The following is a 15,230-nucleotide window of genomic DNA, read 5'->3' as shown; positions in this document are numbered from 1 at the left end:
AGAGCGCTGACTAAAAGAGGAGCAAAACTTCACCCGCGGCGCGTAGTCCGAAGGATATATCAAAATCCCGCAGGGATTTATAGGGTACAGTATCATTAAGTCATTGGTACACTGGTCGCGGCCTAGACTCGAACTCGCGTTCTTTTGCTATACCGCGCCTGACCCCTTCCCAACTACGCCAGCGGGCTCGGGAGCTTAAGGCCGGGAGGGGAAGGGGTCGTTGCGGAAGGAGTCGCGTTTGTGGATTATATAGGTGCGGCCGTCATGGTAGTTCAGCTCCTGTCGCCGGCCGCGTCTCTGGGTCGCGAGGATAGGACAGCACTGGAGTTGTCAAAGTCATATGGGTCGAGGAGACCAAAGGTAGCTCGATACTTCTCGTCAGTGTCTTCAGTCGTCAACCCGAGCTCTCTTGCCCTCGCGCTCGTCCCGGTCCCCTCCAAGGCGCTTCCTCTCGCCAACCGGCCTTGCATTCGCCCCCGTAGCACCCTCTCTACCCTCCCTCCCTCCGCCAGCATCCGGTCGAAACCGCTCATCCACGCCCCTGAAATCGCCTCCTCCTCCTCCGGGGCCGCCTCTCCTGCGATCGCCAAAGTCGCCCCAGCGGCCCGTATCCTCGCTCTTCATGTCCTTGTACTTTGTGCGGCCCTTACGGCCCAGCTTGGTCATGTCGCGGATCTGCATGTACTCGGGGAGCGTGTCGACGTCGCGCACCTGGTCGGCGAAGCGGCTGCCCATGATGTCGCGGCGGTCCAGCCCCGCCTCGGCCGCGTCGTCCTGGAAGAAGGCCCCGCGGTGGAAGTACTTTTGCATGCCTGCCATGGTGCCCTTGCCCGCGCGCTCCTCCTTTTGCTGCGCGATGAAGGCCGCGTCCTCGGCCTCGCGCTCCGGCGTCGTGAGGTTGCGCCGCCGCTCGATTTCCTCGCGCTCCTTCTCAGCTGCTTCGATGGCTTGGCGCTCGCGCTTGACGCGCCGCAGCTCGCGAAGTCGCCATGCCGCGTGCTCGGCCTCAGGGTCCACGCCGTCCGTGTCGTCGATTTCGCCGTCTGAGCCGAGGTTGTCTTCGTCATCCCAGTACTTTTTGCCTGCCGCACGCGCCGCGGCCGCCAGCTCCAGCTGCTCCTGCACCAGCGCGTCGGCCTTGGCTTTGCGGCGCGCCTCCTCCTCAGCCTGCAGCTCGTGCTCTGATTTTTGTGCTGCGTTCCCGTTCGCCGCGCCCTTGCGCTGGTCCTTTTTGAGAAAGACGGGCCGCAGCAGCTTGCGCCGCCGTGCTGCCTCATCTTCGCTGCTGCTCTCCTCCTCGCTGTCTTCCTCTTCAGAACTGCTCTCTTCGCTCCCGCTGCCACTGCCGTCCCCTTCTTCACTTTCCGTCTCAAATCCCTCCTCCGCAGCATTCTTTCCCGCCTTCTCCGCTGCGAGTCGCCGCTCTTCTGCCTGGATTGCCTCTCGTCGTCGCGCATTGAGGTCGACGTTTTTGAGATTGTTGGCTATTTGGCCCGCGCCGGTGGGAAAAGACGTTGCCTTGGGCGCTGCGGGCTTGCTTTGCACTTGTTCTGATTCTTCGGCGTCTGACTCGGACTCGGACGATGAGGATTGGTCTTCGGCTGTAGGTTTGCCAGGGCGGTAGCGCGCCGGGCGCATGGGATTTGCTGTCATGCGTTTGGGAGGCATGGTGGCGCGCAGTCAATGTGCGGAGAGTGGGTGCGGGCGTCTCAACGGGAGGGAGATTCGGTGTTGTCAGATGCTGGGATTTGGCCGGCCAGATTTGCGCGCGAGGAGGCGCTACCGAGGAGCAGGGAGTTGTGGTGGAGGGCAAAGTTGGAGCTGCAGAAAAGACGAGTGATGTTGGCGTTAGGTTCGGTCCGCGCCAAGCTTCATGCTAGCGTCGTAGGGCTGAGAGCTGGGGCTGCAGGGGTGCTTGGCTTCCATGTCATGGCTTTAAGTTGCAGACAAACACACTTTAAGCACCTGAAAAACTTCAAGTCAAATCATGTTCTTAGTCAACCAACGTCTAACGTTTCTTTTTTCACGCGGATATTAATAAACCCAAGTCCTTTTAAGCTATGCAACAAACATGCATCTACCAATTATCAAAGTTTCCGAACCCGCCTGTCCGGACTTTCTTCTTGACTGGCTCTTCAGGCTCATCCCACTCACCAACAATCTCGTCTTCTTCAGCCGGGGCTGACTTTTGCTCTTCGACAGCCTGTTTCAGGTACTTGCCGACGCCTCCACCGCTGGCATGCTCCACCGTCCCGTCGCCGCGAATCCGCTTGCCTGTCCACGTCGTTTTGTCATCCTCGGTGCCTCCTTGCCGCTGTATCTCCTCCTTCTCCTTCTCCTTTGCTTCCTTTTCTGCCTTTTGCTTCTGAAACTCCTCGAACGGATCCACGAAAACGACGACGTCTTCAAGCGTAACCGGTGGGTCTGGTCGATTTGTTGCCGAGTCCGTTGGCGCATTCTCCAGACGCGACAATGTCTCGAGACCCCCTACCACGCGGCCGAATATCGTGTGTTTACGGTCAAGATGCTTGGCCGCGCGGTATGTGATGAAGAACTGGCTGCCATTGGTGTTCTTGCCCTTGTTCGCCATGCTCAAAATTCCCCTTGCATCATGCGAATTGGGGCCTTCAAACTCGTCTTCAAAGTTCTTGCCCCAGATGCTACTGCCGCCACGCCCTGTGCCCGTCGGATCGCCGCCCTGAATCATAAAGTTTTTGATGTTGCGGTGGAAGAGCATGTCGCGGTAGTAGCCCTTTTTCGCCAGCTGCACAAAGTTCCAGACAGCTTTAGGGGCGTACTCTGGAAGTAGCTCAACGTTAAGCTCGCCAAGGGACGTTTGGAACCGCGCATAGCCCAAAGTCTTGACTCGCTTAGGTTTGAGCATGTATTCCTCCTCTGACAGTATGGCGCGTTCGTTGGACGTGTGCGGGGTGACACCAGTGCTCGTGAAGGATGCGGCAGCTTTTCCGGTCGTGTACTGCGCCGCGTTGTATGGTGCGGGCTTGCTCTGGCTTTGACTTGCACCAGCGCCCTGCTCAGCTCTTGCTCGCGCAAGCGCAGCCGCCATACCACCGTTGGCCTTTGCCTTTGCAGCTTTTTCTCTATCCGCTCTTGCTTTTGCAACTGCTTCTTTCGCCTTCAACACTTTGGCTGAGCTCCCCAGAGCGTCGGCATTGACGCCGCTTGCCCTCTGCTCCTTTTGTTCATCCGTCAAGGTATCCGCGCCCTCTTTGAGATATTTGAAGGTGCTCAAGTCCCGCGCCTCGAGGTTCTGAGGATCCTGCAGCGTGATGATATCCTTCCGCGAGAACTCCTCGTCCGTGACCAAGTCCCTCCAGTTCTTCGCCTTGATGTTCAACCGCTCAATCGTATCCCATGAATAGACATTGCCGGTGTTTTTCAAGGCGACAAGATGCGTATTTTCTGTGAAGACCTTGTAGGTAACTGGATCCGCGTACTCGCCGTCCTCATTCTTCATAAAGTTGAGCTTGATGAGATCCGAGCTCTTGAGGGGCGATCCGTCGACGGGGTTGGTTCCATGTTTCTTGAGCCAAGGTAGGATGTTGGTCAGGTCGAATATTGTGCCTTCGGAGGTGCAGACGGGGTGTTCGAATGGCTGGAGCGAGAGTGCGCAAAAGTTGAAGGGCAGTCGCCTGAACGAGGCGCCGACGACTTTGGATTTGTTGACGCCAGAGCCATAGCTGGCCGAGTAGGCATCTTCAGAAGCCCATTCCGAGTGAGTGATGTAGAGCTTGTCGGTACCCTTGCCCATGTTGAAAAGAGAAGATTGTTTGGTGGTGAGGCGTGGGCGCAAAGGGAAGGACGCGGCGCTACCGATGCGCCTGGCGCCGATGACGACCGGGCGGCAATCCCAGTCACTGCAGCACTGGCCAAGCGGGGGTGACGCAGCAGCAACACGGGTCAAGCAAAGTCATGTCAAAACTCTCATTCTGTTTCTCCTCTACCTTTGTCAAGGCATTACCTCCAGTCTCCCCGTCGTTCATCGACTTATCGTACAGAGCCATCAAGGCATCCTCCGAAAGAATGCATCCATTCGTCCCAACCTCCTCGATGTGCCCGCCATCCCCAAGAATATGCGATTTTGTACAGTTAGCCCATCTTACAGAAACCCGACGCCTTGGTGTCCGAAAGCATCCCCGTCCGATTTTCATTATCCTGCGCGCCTCGACACCTTTTTAAAAATGATTAAGCGGAACTCCAGACGTGTCCAATAGTAGCAATTAGTATTCAGCCACCGGTGCAACTGCAAGGCGCTGATGAAATAGGGTCGAAACGCGGCGAATTGAGAAGACTGAAGCGTGTGACCATGGTCGATGAAGAGGTCGTGGTATCAAAGCAGCAAGCGAAAAGAAGTCGAGCAAAAGGCCGTGATCTCGGGATGCCAACTTTCAGAAAGAGATGTGCGCCAAAAACGCGCAGACGGCCAATGACGTCGCCAAGAGCCAGGTCGACAAGACGGTGCTGGGGGGCGACGCATTGAAGAGGTTGAAGGGGTCTCCGCCGCCGTTTCCGTTTCCATTGCCGTTTGAGGAGGTGGTCGTCTCTGTCGTTGCGGGAGCCGATGTTGTTGATGTGACGAGTGTGCCCGGCTCAGTCGCAACAGCCGTTGTGCTTGCGATGGCCGAAGTCGATAGGGAAGAGGGCATAACAATTGACAAAGTTGTAGTGGGTGGTAAGCTCGTATCGACTAGGATGCTCGTTGCTACCGGCGGTGTAGTGGTCAGGTCCAGCGTGCTGCTTCTAACGACAATGGATGTTGTGGACGGCGCGGCCGTGGAGAGCGATGATGCGGCGCTGGCGGCATTGGGGCAGAGGATAGAGGGACCTTGACCAGCCAGGAAGATTCCGATGATGGAGTTGTTGTCGACGCCGGCATCACTGCAGTCTTCCTTGACTGTAGGGGCCAAGTCAACAAGACCGTCGATGCATTTGGCAGAGCAATTGCCGCTAGTAAAGTCGGCGCCCGAGCAGCCAGAGATTGATTTGTGGTATGTGATGAAGCACTTGCCCGTCAAATCGGAGACTCGAGGTTTAAAGTCGGCTAGAGAAGCAGCACGGGCAAGTAATGCGAAGAGGATGACGAGGAGTGCCGGCAAGAGCAGCGAATTGGCGAACATGGCGGCGACGGCGGTGCAGGCAGACAGAGCCTGGGTGGAGGAGGCAGCAGTAGAAAGAGGAGGAGAAATGTGGTTGATGGTTGTCTCAGTGGTGAGCCGCGGCAGTAGTGGAGTATCGGTCGTGTCGAGACGTCGAGCGTATGGGGTGGGTAGAACAAGAAGCGGATGGTGCAGGAAGAGGGAGAGATCAGAGATGGCGTTGTCCGGTGCGACGTTGGGGCTGTGAGGTGGTAGGAGTTTCTCTCTGGGGAAGGAGGAACGTGGAGACGGAGAGGAAGAGGCAGAGATGTGAGGAAGATGCAGCGGAGAGACACAGGCTGACGGGCGACAGGGCCTTGGGTCTGCAAGGGCAATCTTGTCTAGCATAAGAAGTTTTGAACCATTTCAGCTTCTACTCAGCAGTAAGCTTCTGGAGTCGTGGTTTGGGTTGGATACGATGCCTCCACGATGCCTACGCACATGTCTGCCCACGATGCCACGTCGAAAACCACCCACCAATGACTCCAATTCGACCAATTTCGTCTGGCTCGAGTTGCTCCAGTCTGAAACGCCATTGACGTCTGTGTTCAGTTCCTGCAGGGGCTGGCGCATGCCCCGGCGCTTGTGTACCCTCGCCTCTCCCGCCGCATTCTCCATCACCGGCCAATCCAAACCACAATCTCCGCCGCCTTGCACCAACGCTTTCCTGCCAAGTCAAAACACACTCGCGTACCTCACTTTCTACCCGCCTGGACAATGCGACTTCACGGCCGTTTCACACTGCTCTACACAGAAACAACCGCTTCATTTCTTCGTCCATCTTGGCCTGTTTCAACGGTAGCGTTGACTCAGCCCGTCATACTGCCTCTGATCCACCGGCACCACAAACCCGTGCCTAAGACCCCCAGGAAACCCACTGCAACTCTTTCTCCACTGTCCCGACGGAATGTCGTCCGACTCGTACGCCCGGTATCCCCCTCGACCAAAAAAGTCCAAAAGAAGATGACCCTTGCCCTTGACTTGGTTGTCCAAGTAGGGAGCCGGTCCCTCTACTTCCTTTTCAATCACGCCTTTGCGAGACCATTGCCCATCCAGTCCACCAGTTGAAATCTCCGAGAACACCGAGTTATCAGCTTCATTCTTGATGAACCGAACATATGTGTTGCCGCCCAAGTGCAAGATGCTCATGTCGATTACCGACATTGGATTCGCGTCGAGGTAGGTAAACGGCGGGTCAAAGTTGTTGAAGTCGGATGTGTATGATCCACGAATCACGCTCTTGATGCCGTTGGCCTGGTGGTTGGGGTCGTTCTTGGGGTACTGTTCCTGTGAGCTTGTAATCCTCCGGATGTTGAAGTTTGGTAGCTTACCAGCTTCGCAGACCAAAAGACGAAATACTTCCCTGCAGGCTGTTAGCAACTGCAGCCGGCTGCTTGTCCACCATGTCCCTACCTTTGGATGAGCTCCAGATTCCTTCTGGGGCCCACAGCATTCCACCAATGTCCTCCTCCACTTTTATCAGCCTTTCTCCGCCCCAGTTGACCAGATCTGAACTTTCCCAAATGAACATGCTCAGAGAGCCTGTCCTCGTCGCTCGATTGAAGTCTGTCTGCCCTTGCTTGTCAACTCATGTTAGACCCACATGCCCAACACGACAAACCTTGGTGATGTCGAGATCTGTTCCGAGCATGAACCACTTTCGTCCCTTCTCATTCCCATCTCCAACGACGATGGACATGTCTCGTACGCCGCCGGTTCCTCCATTGGCCGAGAGGACAGGACGATCACCGTTGAGAGGCCGGAAGGAGCATGGGTCGTTGCCATTGCTCAAGTAAAAGTAAACTCTTTGATCGTTGCCCTTGAAGAATATGCCAAAGTAGCCCACGAGATTTGTGCTCTGTCTCTTGTCGAGGGAACCAAAATCCAAGGGCACGGCATGGCCTGCAATGGAGGTACAGAGGAGGGCGAGGATGACAAAGACACGTCCCAAAAAGCTAAAGGATGCCATATCGAATAAACAGAGAAGAACTGGCCTACAATATAACGAGGCATCTTGAGAAACACTGCCATTTTATTCCAATGTAAATGAGCACAGTCTCTTGGAATAATTGCACATTGTCCCTCAATCGACACCAAGACCCTAGTCCATTTGCCCTTTGTATCGAGTAAAGCATACCAGTCCGGCTCAATCATCCGGATCTGGGGTAAAATCTTAACGGCATTTTTGGAGCATGTCAAGACAAACGGTGTGGAGGTCCTGCGACCAAACAAGACGTGTTTGCAAAGTTTGCTCTGGAAATGCATCGCCCATTGGTGAGTGTTTCTAGCCAAATTTGGTGCCAAAGGCAAAAAAAGGGACGTGGAGACCGTTTTGGTGTGGACAAGACGGGCAGTGGCAGTGGGCATGCGGAGGGGTCAGGCGGCTTCCCTGCTAGCACTCACCTTATCTGCTAGTGGCGCGGCGCTCTGCCGCCGATGACGATTGACGAGTCGTGCTAGGTCCACTTCCGCTGCGTTCCATCTTTCCAGAACATGAGGTTAAGCTTCCCACCATGAAAAAGACGTTGCTGCTCGTCTTCATCCACGGCTTCAAGGTGCGTTTAGTTATCCTGAGACTCTGCGCTTGGACCCTTGCTAACCATGCATGTTGCAGGGCGGCGACGATACATTCGGCAAGTTTCCCCAGCACTTGCGCGCCGTCGTCAGCAATGCTCGACCAAAGATAGCCGTCGAGGTGGCCACCTACCCCAAATACGAAACTCGAGGCGACCTCCGCGAATGCGTCTCCAGGTTTAGAGAATGGTACGCGTACTGCGCGTCTATACATGTCGACGCGCTCGCTCATCAAGGCATCCAGGCTACAAAACCAAGTCATAGACCTTGAAGTCGCAAATGGCACGCCGTCACCAACGGTTGACCCCTCCGTCAGGGTTGTCCTCTGCGGACACTCGATGGGTTAGTATTTCAAATCACAAACAAGTGTCGACTTACACTGAGCAATGCCAGGTGGAATCGTGGCCGCCGAAACCGTGCTGTCAATTACCAACGACCAACCCATCCAAAACGATACCTCCGAGTCCGACCCGTCCGTTTCCTCCAGCACTCTCATGTTCCCTTACATCCAAGGCATCCTCGCGTTTGACACGCCGTACCTCGGAATCGCCCCCGGCGTCGTAGCACACGGAGCGGAGGGCCAGTGGAATGCAGCATCGGCGGCATACTCCGCATACACGAGCATGGCAAGCACCTTTGGAATGGGCAAAAAGCCGCCACCAGATCCAGGTGCCATCGAAGCAAGTAAAATGCTTCCCGCGGCTGGCACGGCGGCTGCGGCGTCGGCGGCGGCAGCTTCGGACGACCCTAATAGGGATACGGCCAAGGTCCCTGGTTGGCAAAAATGGGGCAAGGTCGCCATGTTTGCTGGCGCCGCTGGAGCCGTGGCAGCTGCTGGCGGTGCCGCTTGGATGAACCGAGAGCAGATTAGCGAGGGTTGGCAGTTTGTGGGATCTCACCTCGAATTCGTAGGCTGCCTGGCACGTGGTGAGGAGCTCAAAAAGCGCGTGGCTTCTGTTGCTGGTCTCTGCGAGAGTCACAGTCTCGGCTTTGCCAACCTCTATACCCAACTCGCCGTGGACACGCAGGGCAAAGCTACGCAATGGGCGGCAGGTGTGGTGGGTGACCGCCGCACGTTTTGCGTCGTGCCCAAATCCGAAATCAAAAAACACTTCATCCCTGTTGTGAACGAGAAAGCGACAGCCGAGACTACGGCGCACATGGCCATGTTCGATCCAAAGTCGCACCCTGGATACTACGGGATGGGCGAGCTGGCCAAGGAGTTGATTGTCGACTGGACCTCCAACGCGTGGTACGAGGAGGCCACCGGGTATGCTACCACGACTCCCCGCGGATCCAGCTCCAAAGCTGACGACCAGCCAGTTGATGACGACGTGGAGTTGGTCGAGAAGCCCGACGTGGACCAGACTGACTACGAAGACCTGACCGAATCGATTTTGAAGTACCGGAACAAAGCATCATCATGAGATACCAATCTGACTTTTGACTGTCGCGCTGCACTTTTGGGGGGGTGGGTTTGGAGTCATCTTATGCGGAGTATGGGTAGAAACGTCATTTTGCAACCACAAGAGCGGCTCGTTGTTGAGTTTGGTTTGGTCAACAATCCCTGGTGGGGAGGGTATATCTACCACCGTTGGAAGCTCCTGCCTTCCTCGAGTCTCTCTGTTCTTGTACCAAGCAACAAAGTCAACGAATAAATTCAGCGGTATCCTTTCCCTTCCGCCCGCAAAAGACCACTCTTTCTGGACGTTCGCTCTGCTTGCTCTGCTGCGTTGGCCTTTGCCACAGTGTAAGCCATTGCTCCATCCACTTCAGCAGGCACTTCTCACATATATCCTAGCTTGTGTTTACAAGCGGCGGCCTCAGCCCAGTCACTCGTTCGGTCTCTAAACATCAAAGCCCCACGCAAAGCATCCCCGACGCAGCGGCACACTTTCAAGATGCCATCAATCAAAACCCTCCTCTTCTGCGGCCTCGTCAAGCCCAGCAGCAACAAACCCAAGGAGTCCAGGGAGTGCAAGGAGTCTGCCGAACCCAAATCCAGCAGCAGCGACGACACGTCGACGCCGTCCCCTCCACCTGCCGCTGCGCCTCTGGGACCCCGCCCATCCCGCCGGCTCAGGCGCAACGCGTGGGTCTACTTCCGCCGTCCATCGCAATCCTCGCGCCACAGCGGTGCAAAATTCTTCTCCTCATCCTCCGACACCGCATCGTTCACGGCACCGCCGCCGCTGCGCCGCGCCGCGCCCCTCAAGGACTTGCCCTCGCCCACGGGCAACTGGAGCTCGTACAAGACGGCGCAGGAGCTGACGATCAGGGACGAGGAGGAGAGGGAGTTGAGGGACGCGCAGAAGAGGGAGAGGCTGGCCAAGGAGAGGGAGGAGAGGGAGCAGCAGGTCGATTGGAGGGCCAGGAGGCGCATTGAGGGACAGCGCGAGAGTAGGGAGGTGGAGGAGTGGTTCAAGAAGCTCATGGCGAATTGGTGAGGAAGAGGGTGGTTGATGGTGATGGATGATGGATTGGTGGCTTGCACGGTTGGATACATGGAGTTGAGCACTGGTTTCTGTGACTTGCTGGTTTGGGCTTCATAGGTATATTTGCGATGGCGGATTTGGCATCGCGCTTTAACGCCTTGGCAATTTTATAAAAGTCATTTCTCCGTCCTTCTCCAGTGCTTGCATGACTTGAAAGGTTGGGACAAGGACGGGCCCGTCTTTGCGACATGAGATTTCCTCTGCATTTGATCTGTCAGAACAAGACGCTTTTCTTGTGAAGATTCGAGCCCACAATTTGCATTCCAATCTCGCGCTTCTCTTGATCAAAAGTAATTCTCTTGGTACAAGAATCTTTCTTGTCCAATGGCTACATCACTCGGTCATGTTGCAGCCGGCAACTCAAACAAAGGTACGGTCCCCATCAGCTCCACATCTTGTCCTGGATTCGCCACCTCGTGCGGCCCATCTGTGCCGGGCAGCTCTTTGCGGTCCGCGCTGCTCATTTCCACCCACGGCCGTCCCGTCCCATCCAGCTCTGGCTTGCTTGGTTCTTCGGCTGCAGGCTGTGTGGACTTGAATGGCCAGTAGTAGCCTTTGAATTTTGCGAAGGCGAGGTAGCACGTGGTGGCTAGCGCCGCCGCGGCAGAGATGGCGATGCCTGCGATGTCGGCAAAGCTGAGATGAGGATGAGACGCTGTCTTGTTTTCTGGTGGTGCTTTTACAGCAATGATTTGTGGTTCCGCCGTACTGTCCAGGACTGCTTGCGAGAGATTGAACGTCCCTCTGTCGAAGTCGGCAAACACGTGCGTCTCCTGCAGGAAAGTGCGTCCCAGAGTTGCCGCAGCATTCAAATTGTTGGATGGTTTGATTGGAAAATAGACTCTTGAAGTGTCGCCATGAATAGTGGATCCATTTGGGAACTTGAGGAGCGGAAAGCTTGCTTGCAGTGCGAAAGCTGCGTAAGGAAACGCGAAGTCTTTGCAAAGCGATGATGTTGGATCGCAGACTGTGAAGGTAATGTTCGGCTGGAGCGACATTAGTCTGCTGTGGACGTCATCTGAGATGAAGTACAGCTCTGATCCAGAATCCCAAGAGAGGTTGAAGACACTTGCGAACTCGGAACAAATGGTTTCTGCGAGATAGAGATATGGGTATAATGGCTCGATCGAGGCTTCAAACCATTGCTTGATACCGTATGCGGTTGTGTTCGGTTCATTCCAGCGATTGATATTTTACGGACCTGTACCATAAACATTCCAGATTCTTGATTGCTCATCCTTATAGTAAGAGTACTGGTCGCGTCGAGCCTGGAGGCATCGTACCCTGCGACAATGAGACTACCGTAGTAATATGGGCTGTCTGTTTTGACTAAGGTCAATGTGAGTTGAGAATATGAGTCATGACAACCTACAGTACCGGGCCCCAGCGGTGTAACTCCATGAGTGTCCCAAGACTTTTCCTGTGTCGTTCAGAGAGTTGAAGAAAGAGGATTCTGCCACACTGTCGTTGCCTATTTTGGTGGGATAAGGGGAGAGACCGAAGACTCCCACCCAGAAATCGAATGACGACATGGAAGCAATCAGCCGCGAACCCATGTTTGGCTTGATATCTTCCAAAGAGAGGCTGACAGACGCTTGACCCCAGACCCAAGAATCAGCAGGATCAGCGCTGTAGAGTGTACCAATGGCCTGCTGCCATGTGTAATTGCCCAACGGAATGTAATCATCGCAGAGCTTATTAGAGAAAACTTCGCCGCGTAGGTTATGACAATACTGTTGAGAATAATTTATGGCAGGAATATTTGGTGGACAGCCTGATGGATCCACGGTCAGAGTGGCGGCTACAGAAAATGCAGGAAAAGCGCGTATAAATTGAGCGCGTCCTCCACTCTCCTCGCCTATTCGGAGCCAGAATGAGGACCAAGGTCCATCGTTCCCATCCCTTCAATTATCAGCATGCAGTAGAGAATACAAGGAGGAAGACCATCACCAGTATTGTGTGGCATTGAAAACTATCGGTAGTGGTGATAGCGCCAGGCACGAGAGAGCGAATTGAAGCAAAGAGATCCACACATGGCGTCGCAAACCCATGTTCAAGAGTTCTGCGTGAGGGCTTGAGATTCAAGCGACGGAATCAGGGGAAGCGAGGATGGGCCGCTTTTAAGGGGGTTTGGCATGGTAGAGCCTTTCCTTCTCCCGCTTGTGATTGCTTTAGGCCAGATCCATTAGGACACCTGCAATTAATCCCCGATCAGCCTGCTCGAGTATGCTTGTCCCCCAAGACTTTACCCAAAAAGACACGCGTATTCCTCAATGGCATCATCGACCTCTTATCAAACCCAAGCTCCTGGGCGCAAGGCTAAATGTAGGGCTGACATATTCGCGCACTAGATCTGAGGGCGCGATGGTGTCCATTGAGTGGAAATGGCATTTTTCTAAAGCTTTCGAAGTCTTTCGCGGGAAAGACATGGAGCAAAGAGTCATGGACTCATCATTCATAGACGAGAAACTTCAGGAAGTGCATTTCTCCTTTCCACCGTTAGCAATGCTTCAGCGTGGTTCCACAACTATAGCAGGCAACATGTCAGCATTTGTACCCCCGCTTTCAATCGCCAATACACTGACCTCACGTGAAGGGCTTCTCTCGGATGCTGGACCATGTCGATGAATCTTGCATGCCAATCACCGATGGTATCGAATCGGCGCATACCGACACTCAGCACACGGTGGGGCTGCTGTTGAGCTGCTTGTCGTTCCTCTGGTGCTTCTTCTGGGCTCCCACAGCCTGCTGCTTGGGTACCTCCTGAGCATCCTTCATTCCGACGTCCTGGTGGTGGTTCTGGGTCTTGTTGGGCGCACTATGACTCCGGCGGGCCTTGTCGGTCTGCGACTTGCTCGTGCCTCCATTCTCCCGATTGACGCTGGCGGTACCCAAGGCTTTCAACCTCCTCTTCTCCGCCTCTCGCATCTGACGCCTGACATCCTCGGTACCGTGTCCACCCAGCTTCTTGGGAATCTTGCGGACATCCTCCCGCTTGCGCTTCTCTTCTTCCTCGATCTCTGCCGGGCGACGCTTCTGCCACTCCTTGACGTCCTCAGCAGTCCAGAGCGGCGGACCTTTGTACTCGACGCCCTTGGCCGCCGCGTCGCGTCTCTTCTTCTGGCAGAAATCGGCAAAGAGGTGCGGGGTCCAGATGAGGTCCTGCTGGAAGCAATGCAGACGCGCGACGCTGCCGTTCCAGATGTACGTCTCGGCGATGACCCAGCCCGGCTGCTTCCAGCCGTGGAGACGGCAGCGGACTCCGATGGCGACGCGCTTCCACGGACCCCATGTGCTCTCGCCTCCTTCTTCCTTGGGCTTCGCTCCGTAACATTTGTCGATGTGCTGCTTGGATTTCTCGTGCAGGCCAAAGACGAGTGCGCCGCGCACATGCGGTTCCTTTCGCGGCTTCTTCAGGTATGAGTTGAGCTGTGCGTCTTGGTTGTGTACCATGGCGGCCAGCGGCACCTCGCCGGCCAGACAGTAGCGCGTGCAGTACGGCGCGATAGCCGGGATGTAATTGTTAGCCATGTGCATGGCGTTGTCGACCGGCACGCCGAGCTGCTGGCAGAGGACTTCAGGGAAGAGGGACGAGCCGTAGACGAAAAGCGGGGGACCACAGCCGGCCTTGTCGGCGGCTTCGACTTGGTTTGGTGAGCATGTATTGCCTTGTGCCGAAATAAAGGGCTTCGTGAGTTCAACGTCTTGTGGCGAGGTTATCGAGGTGATGAAGTGGTCAGGCTCGTCGTCTTTGAAGGAGATGATAGTTGGCAAGTCGGGCACATCGCTGTAGTCGATGCCTGCCAGAGCAAAGAGTTCGCGGTCGTCAGGATCTATACCCTCGCGCATCGATGGTGCTTCTGAAGCCGGCGCTCGGGCTTTTTCCTTGCGTCGGCCTCCTGTGGATTTGATCCTTCCTGACATGTCGGACGATTGGGAGAGATGGATGCTCAGCGGGAGCGGATGAAGTTGAGTGAAGGAGACGGTGTTATGGCGTTGCGAAGAAATTGACGTGAAGATTCAGGTCTGGCTGTTGCTGTGCCCGCGCACATAAACAAACTTCTGAAAGTGGTCGGCGCGCCATATGCTGAGGGTGCGATTGGATGCCTGTTCTGCCTGGTTGCAAGGTGAAAGTGCGTGGTCTCTCTTTCCTTCTGAGGCCAGTCGAAACGCATCATCGCAAAACAGACCCATATGAGAAAGAACATGCAGAAGAATTGAGGCTTTGGAAAATCTTAGGTGACTTAAAGAATGATAAATGGACAGAGATGCAGTTTCTTGAGTCTTGTAGCAGTGGAGCTTCAACTGCCTGCACCTCGCTAGCCTACAAGTGTTGACGCAGGATTCAACAGATCCAGCACCCAATTGCAGAGTTTTGGAGGAATCATGAAAGGAAGAAAGATTGAGATTGAGATGTTCTCCACAAACTGTGGTGGTGAGCAAGCTTGTTGATTTTTCCGACCAGTTGTTGGTCGATTCTTCTATGATGAGACAAAAGGAAAATTTTGTCTGAGGACTACGAATAGAAGAGACGAGAAGCGGATGATACTAGAATGATCTGACTTTGGCGGAGGAATAGTTAATTCTGACGATATTGGTGTCCGCTATGGGCCGGACCCAGGTTCGAGTGCTAAGTATAGAGTAAATGCTCATGGTGTGTCTTAGTTGAAGTTACCTATGGTATTGGATGTGCTACAGTGTAACCACGGGCGGTACCATCAACCAGATTCAAACCAAAAGGCGGTATCCAATATTGGCCACCATGGTGCCTGAATAGGAAAATTGTTGAAAGTATGCGAATGGTGCATCGTGCCCTGACAAGGCGAAGGTGAGGCGGGAGCTTGCCACAGAGCAGTAGTGCCGAACGGCTCGGCTCCCAAAACTCCGCAGGCAAAACCCACGATGGCGCGGCGGCAAAAGCGTGGTGGAGGATGATTGACGGGTTGGTTCGGGGGCGGCGAAAGCAAAGAGGAAAGGTAGATGTTGGTTAGAAATCATATCTCAC

General features: G+C 54.9%; 9 protein-coding genes across 9 annotated transcripts; 2 read left to right on the top strand and 7 right to left on the bottom strand.

The window, feature by feature from the left end:
- Nucleotides 1-387: 387 nt before the first annotated feature.
- On the bottom strand, nucleotides 388-1,668 carry BKA78DRAFT_354170 (splicing factor, Prp19-binding domain-containing protein; the record flags this gene model as incomplete). Its single annotated transcript, XM_066891683.1, has 1 exon — nucleotides 388-1,668. The coding sequence occupies one exon, from the start codon at nucleotides 1,666-1,668 to the stop codon at nucleotides 388-390; it is 1,281 nt and encodes a 426-aa protein (XP_066742478.1).
- A 311-nt stretch (nucleotides 1,669-1,979) lies between these two features.
- On the bottom strand, nucleotides 1,980-3,821 carry BKA78DRAFT_318367 (cyclophilin-like domain-containing protein). The gene has a single exon (XM_066888779.1). It carries the CDS (start codon nucleotides 3,770-3,772, stop codon nucleotides 2,078-2,080), a length of 1,695 nt encoding a protein of 564 aa, XP_066742477.1. The 5' UTR covers nucleotides 3,773-3,821; the 3' UTR covers nucleotides 1,980-2,077.
- Nucleotides 3,822-3,931: 110 nt separating this feature from the next.
- On the bottom strand, nucleotides 3,932-5,526 carry BKA78DRAFT_318366 (uncharacterized protein). The gene has a single exon (XM_066888778.1). It carries the CDS (start codon nucleotides 5,502-5,504, stop codon nucleotides 4,410-4,412), a length of 1,095 nt encoding a protein of 364 aa, XP_066742476.1. The 5' UTR covers nucleotides 5,505-5,526; the 3' UTR covers nucleotides 3,932-4,409.
- A 16-nt stretch (nucleotides 5,527-5,542) lies between these two features.
- Nucleotides 5,543-7,125, bottom strand: BKA78DRAFT_372410 (uncharacterized protein; the record flags this gene model as incomplete). The annotated part of the gene is made up of 4 exons (XM_066892737.1): nucleotides 5,543-6,437; nucleotides 6,488-6,519; nucleotides 6,570-6,726; nucleotides 6,778-7,125. 4 exons carry the CDS (start codon nucleotides 7,123-7,125, stop codon nucleotides 5,949-5,951), a joined length of 1,026 nt encoding a protein of 341 aa, XP_066742475.1. The 3' UTR covers nucleotides 5,543-5,948.
- Nucleotides 7,126-7,642: 517 nt separating this feature from the next.
- On the top strand, nucleotides 7,643-9,157 carry BKA78DRAFT_337460 (uncharacterized protein; the record flags this gene model as incomplete). The annotated part of the gene is made up of 5 exons (XM_066890247.1): nucleotides 7,643-7,711; nucleotides 7,771-7,919; nucleotides 7,975-8,072; nucleotides 8,124-8,982; nucleotides 9,031-9,157. The coding sequence occupies exons 1-5, from the start codon at nucleotides 7,670-7,672 to the stop codon at nucleotides 9,155-9,157; spliced, it is 1,275 nt and encodes a 424-aa protein (XP_066742474.1). The 5' UTR covers nucleotides 7,643-7,669.
- A 474-nt stretch (nucleotides 9,158-9,631) lies between these two features.
- On the top strand, nucleotides 9,632-10,177 carry BKA78DRAFT_354166 (uncharacterized protein; the record flags this gene model as incomplete). Its single annotated transcript, XM_066891682.1, has 1 exon — nucleotides 9,632-10,177. The coding sequence occupies one exon, from the start codon at nucleotides 9,632-9,634 to the stop codon at nucleotides 10,175-10,177; it is 546 nt and encodes a 181-aa protein (XP_066742473.1).
- A 240-nt stretch (nucleotides 10,178-10,417) lies between these two features.
- BKA78DRAFT_161760 (uncharacterized protein) lies at nucleotides 10,418-11,468 on the bottom strand. The gene has a single exon (XM_066883117.1). It carries the CDS (start codon nucleotides 11,221-11,223, stop codon nucleotides 10,567-10,569), a length of 657 nt encoding a protein of 218 aa, XP_066742472.1. The 5' UTR covers nucleotides 11,224-11,468; the 3' UTR covers nucleotides 10,418-10,566.
- On the bottom strand, nucleotides 11,015-11,862 carry BKA78DRAFT_318356 (uncharacterized protein). Its single transcript, XM_066888777.1, has 2 exons — nucleotides 11,598-11,862; nucleotides 11,015-11,545 (listed from the first exon to the last, which is right to left on the bottom strand). Exons 1-2 carry the CDS (start codon nucleotides 11,779-11,781, stop codon nucleotides 11,223-11,225), a joined length of 507 nt encoding a protein of 168 aa, XP_066742471.1. The 5' UTR covers nucleotides 11,782-11,862; the 3' UTR covers nucleotides 11,015-11,222.
- Nucleotides 11,863-12,901: 1,039 nt separating this feature from the next.
- BKA78DRAFT_354164 (uncharacterized protein) lies at nucleotides 12,902-14,149 on the bottom strand (the record flags this gene model as incomplete). Its single annotated transcript, XM_066891681.1, has 1 exon — nucleotides 12,902-14,149. One exon carries the CDS (start codon nucleotides 14,147-14,149, stop codon nucleotides 12,902-12,904), a length of 1,248 nt encoding a protein of 415 aa, XP_066742470.1.
- Between the last annotated feature and the right edge of the window lie 1,081 nt (nucleotides 14,150-15,230).

Source organism: Phyllosticta capitalensis (genome assembly GCF_038381095.1).
Source record: "Phyllosticta capitalensis strain CBS 128856 chromosome Unknown BKA78scaffold_7, whole genome shotgun sequence".
Classification (NCBI taxonomy): domain Eukaryota; kingdom Fungi; phylum Ascomycota; class Dothideomycetes; order Botryosphaeriales; family Phyllostictaceae; genus Phyllosticta; species Phyllosticta capitalensis.
This window is presented reverse-complemented; position numbering and strand designations above follow the sequence as displayed.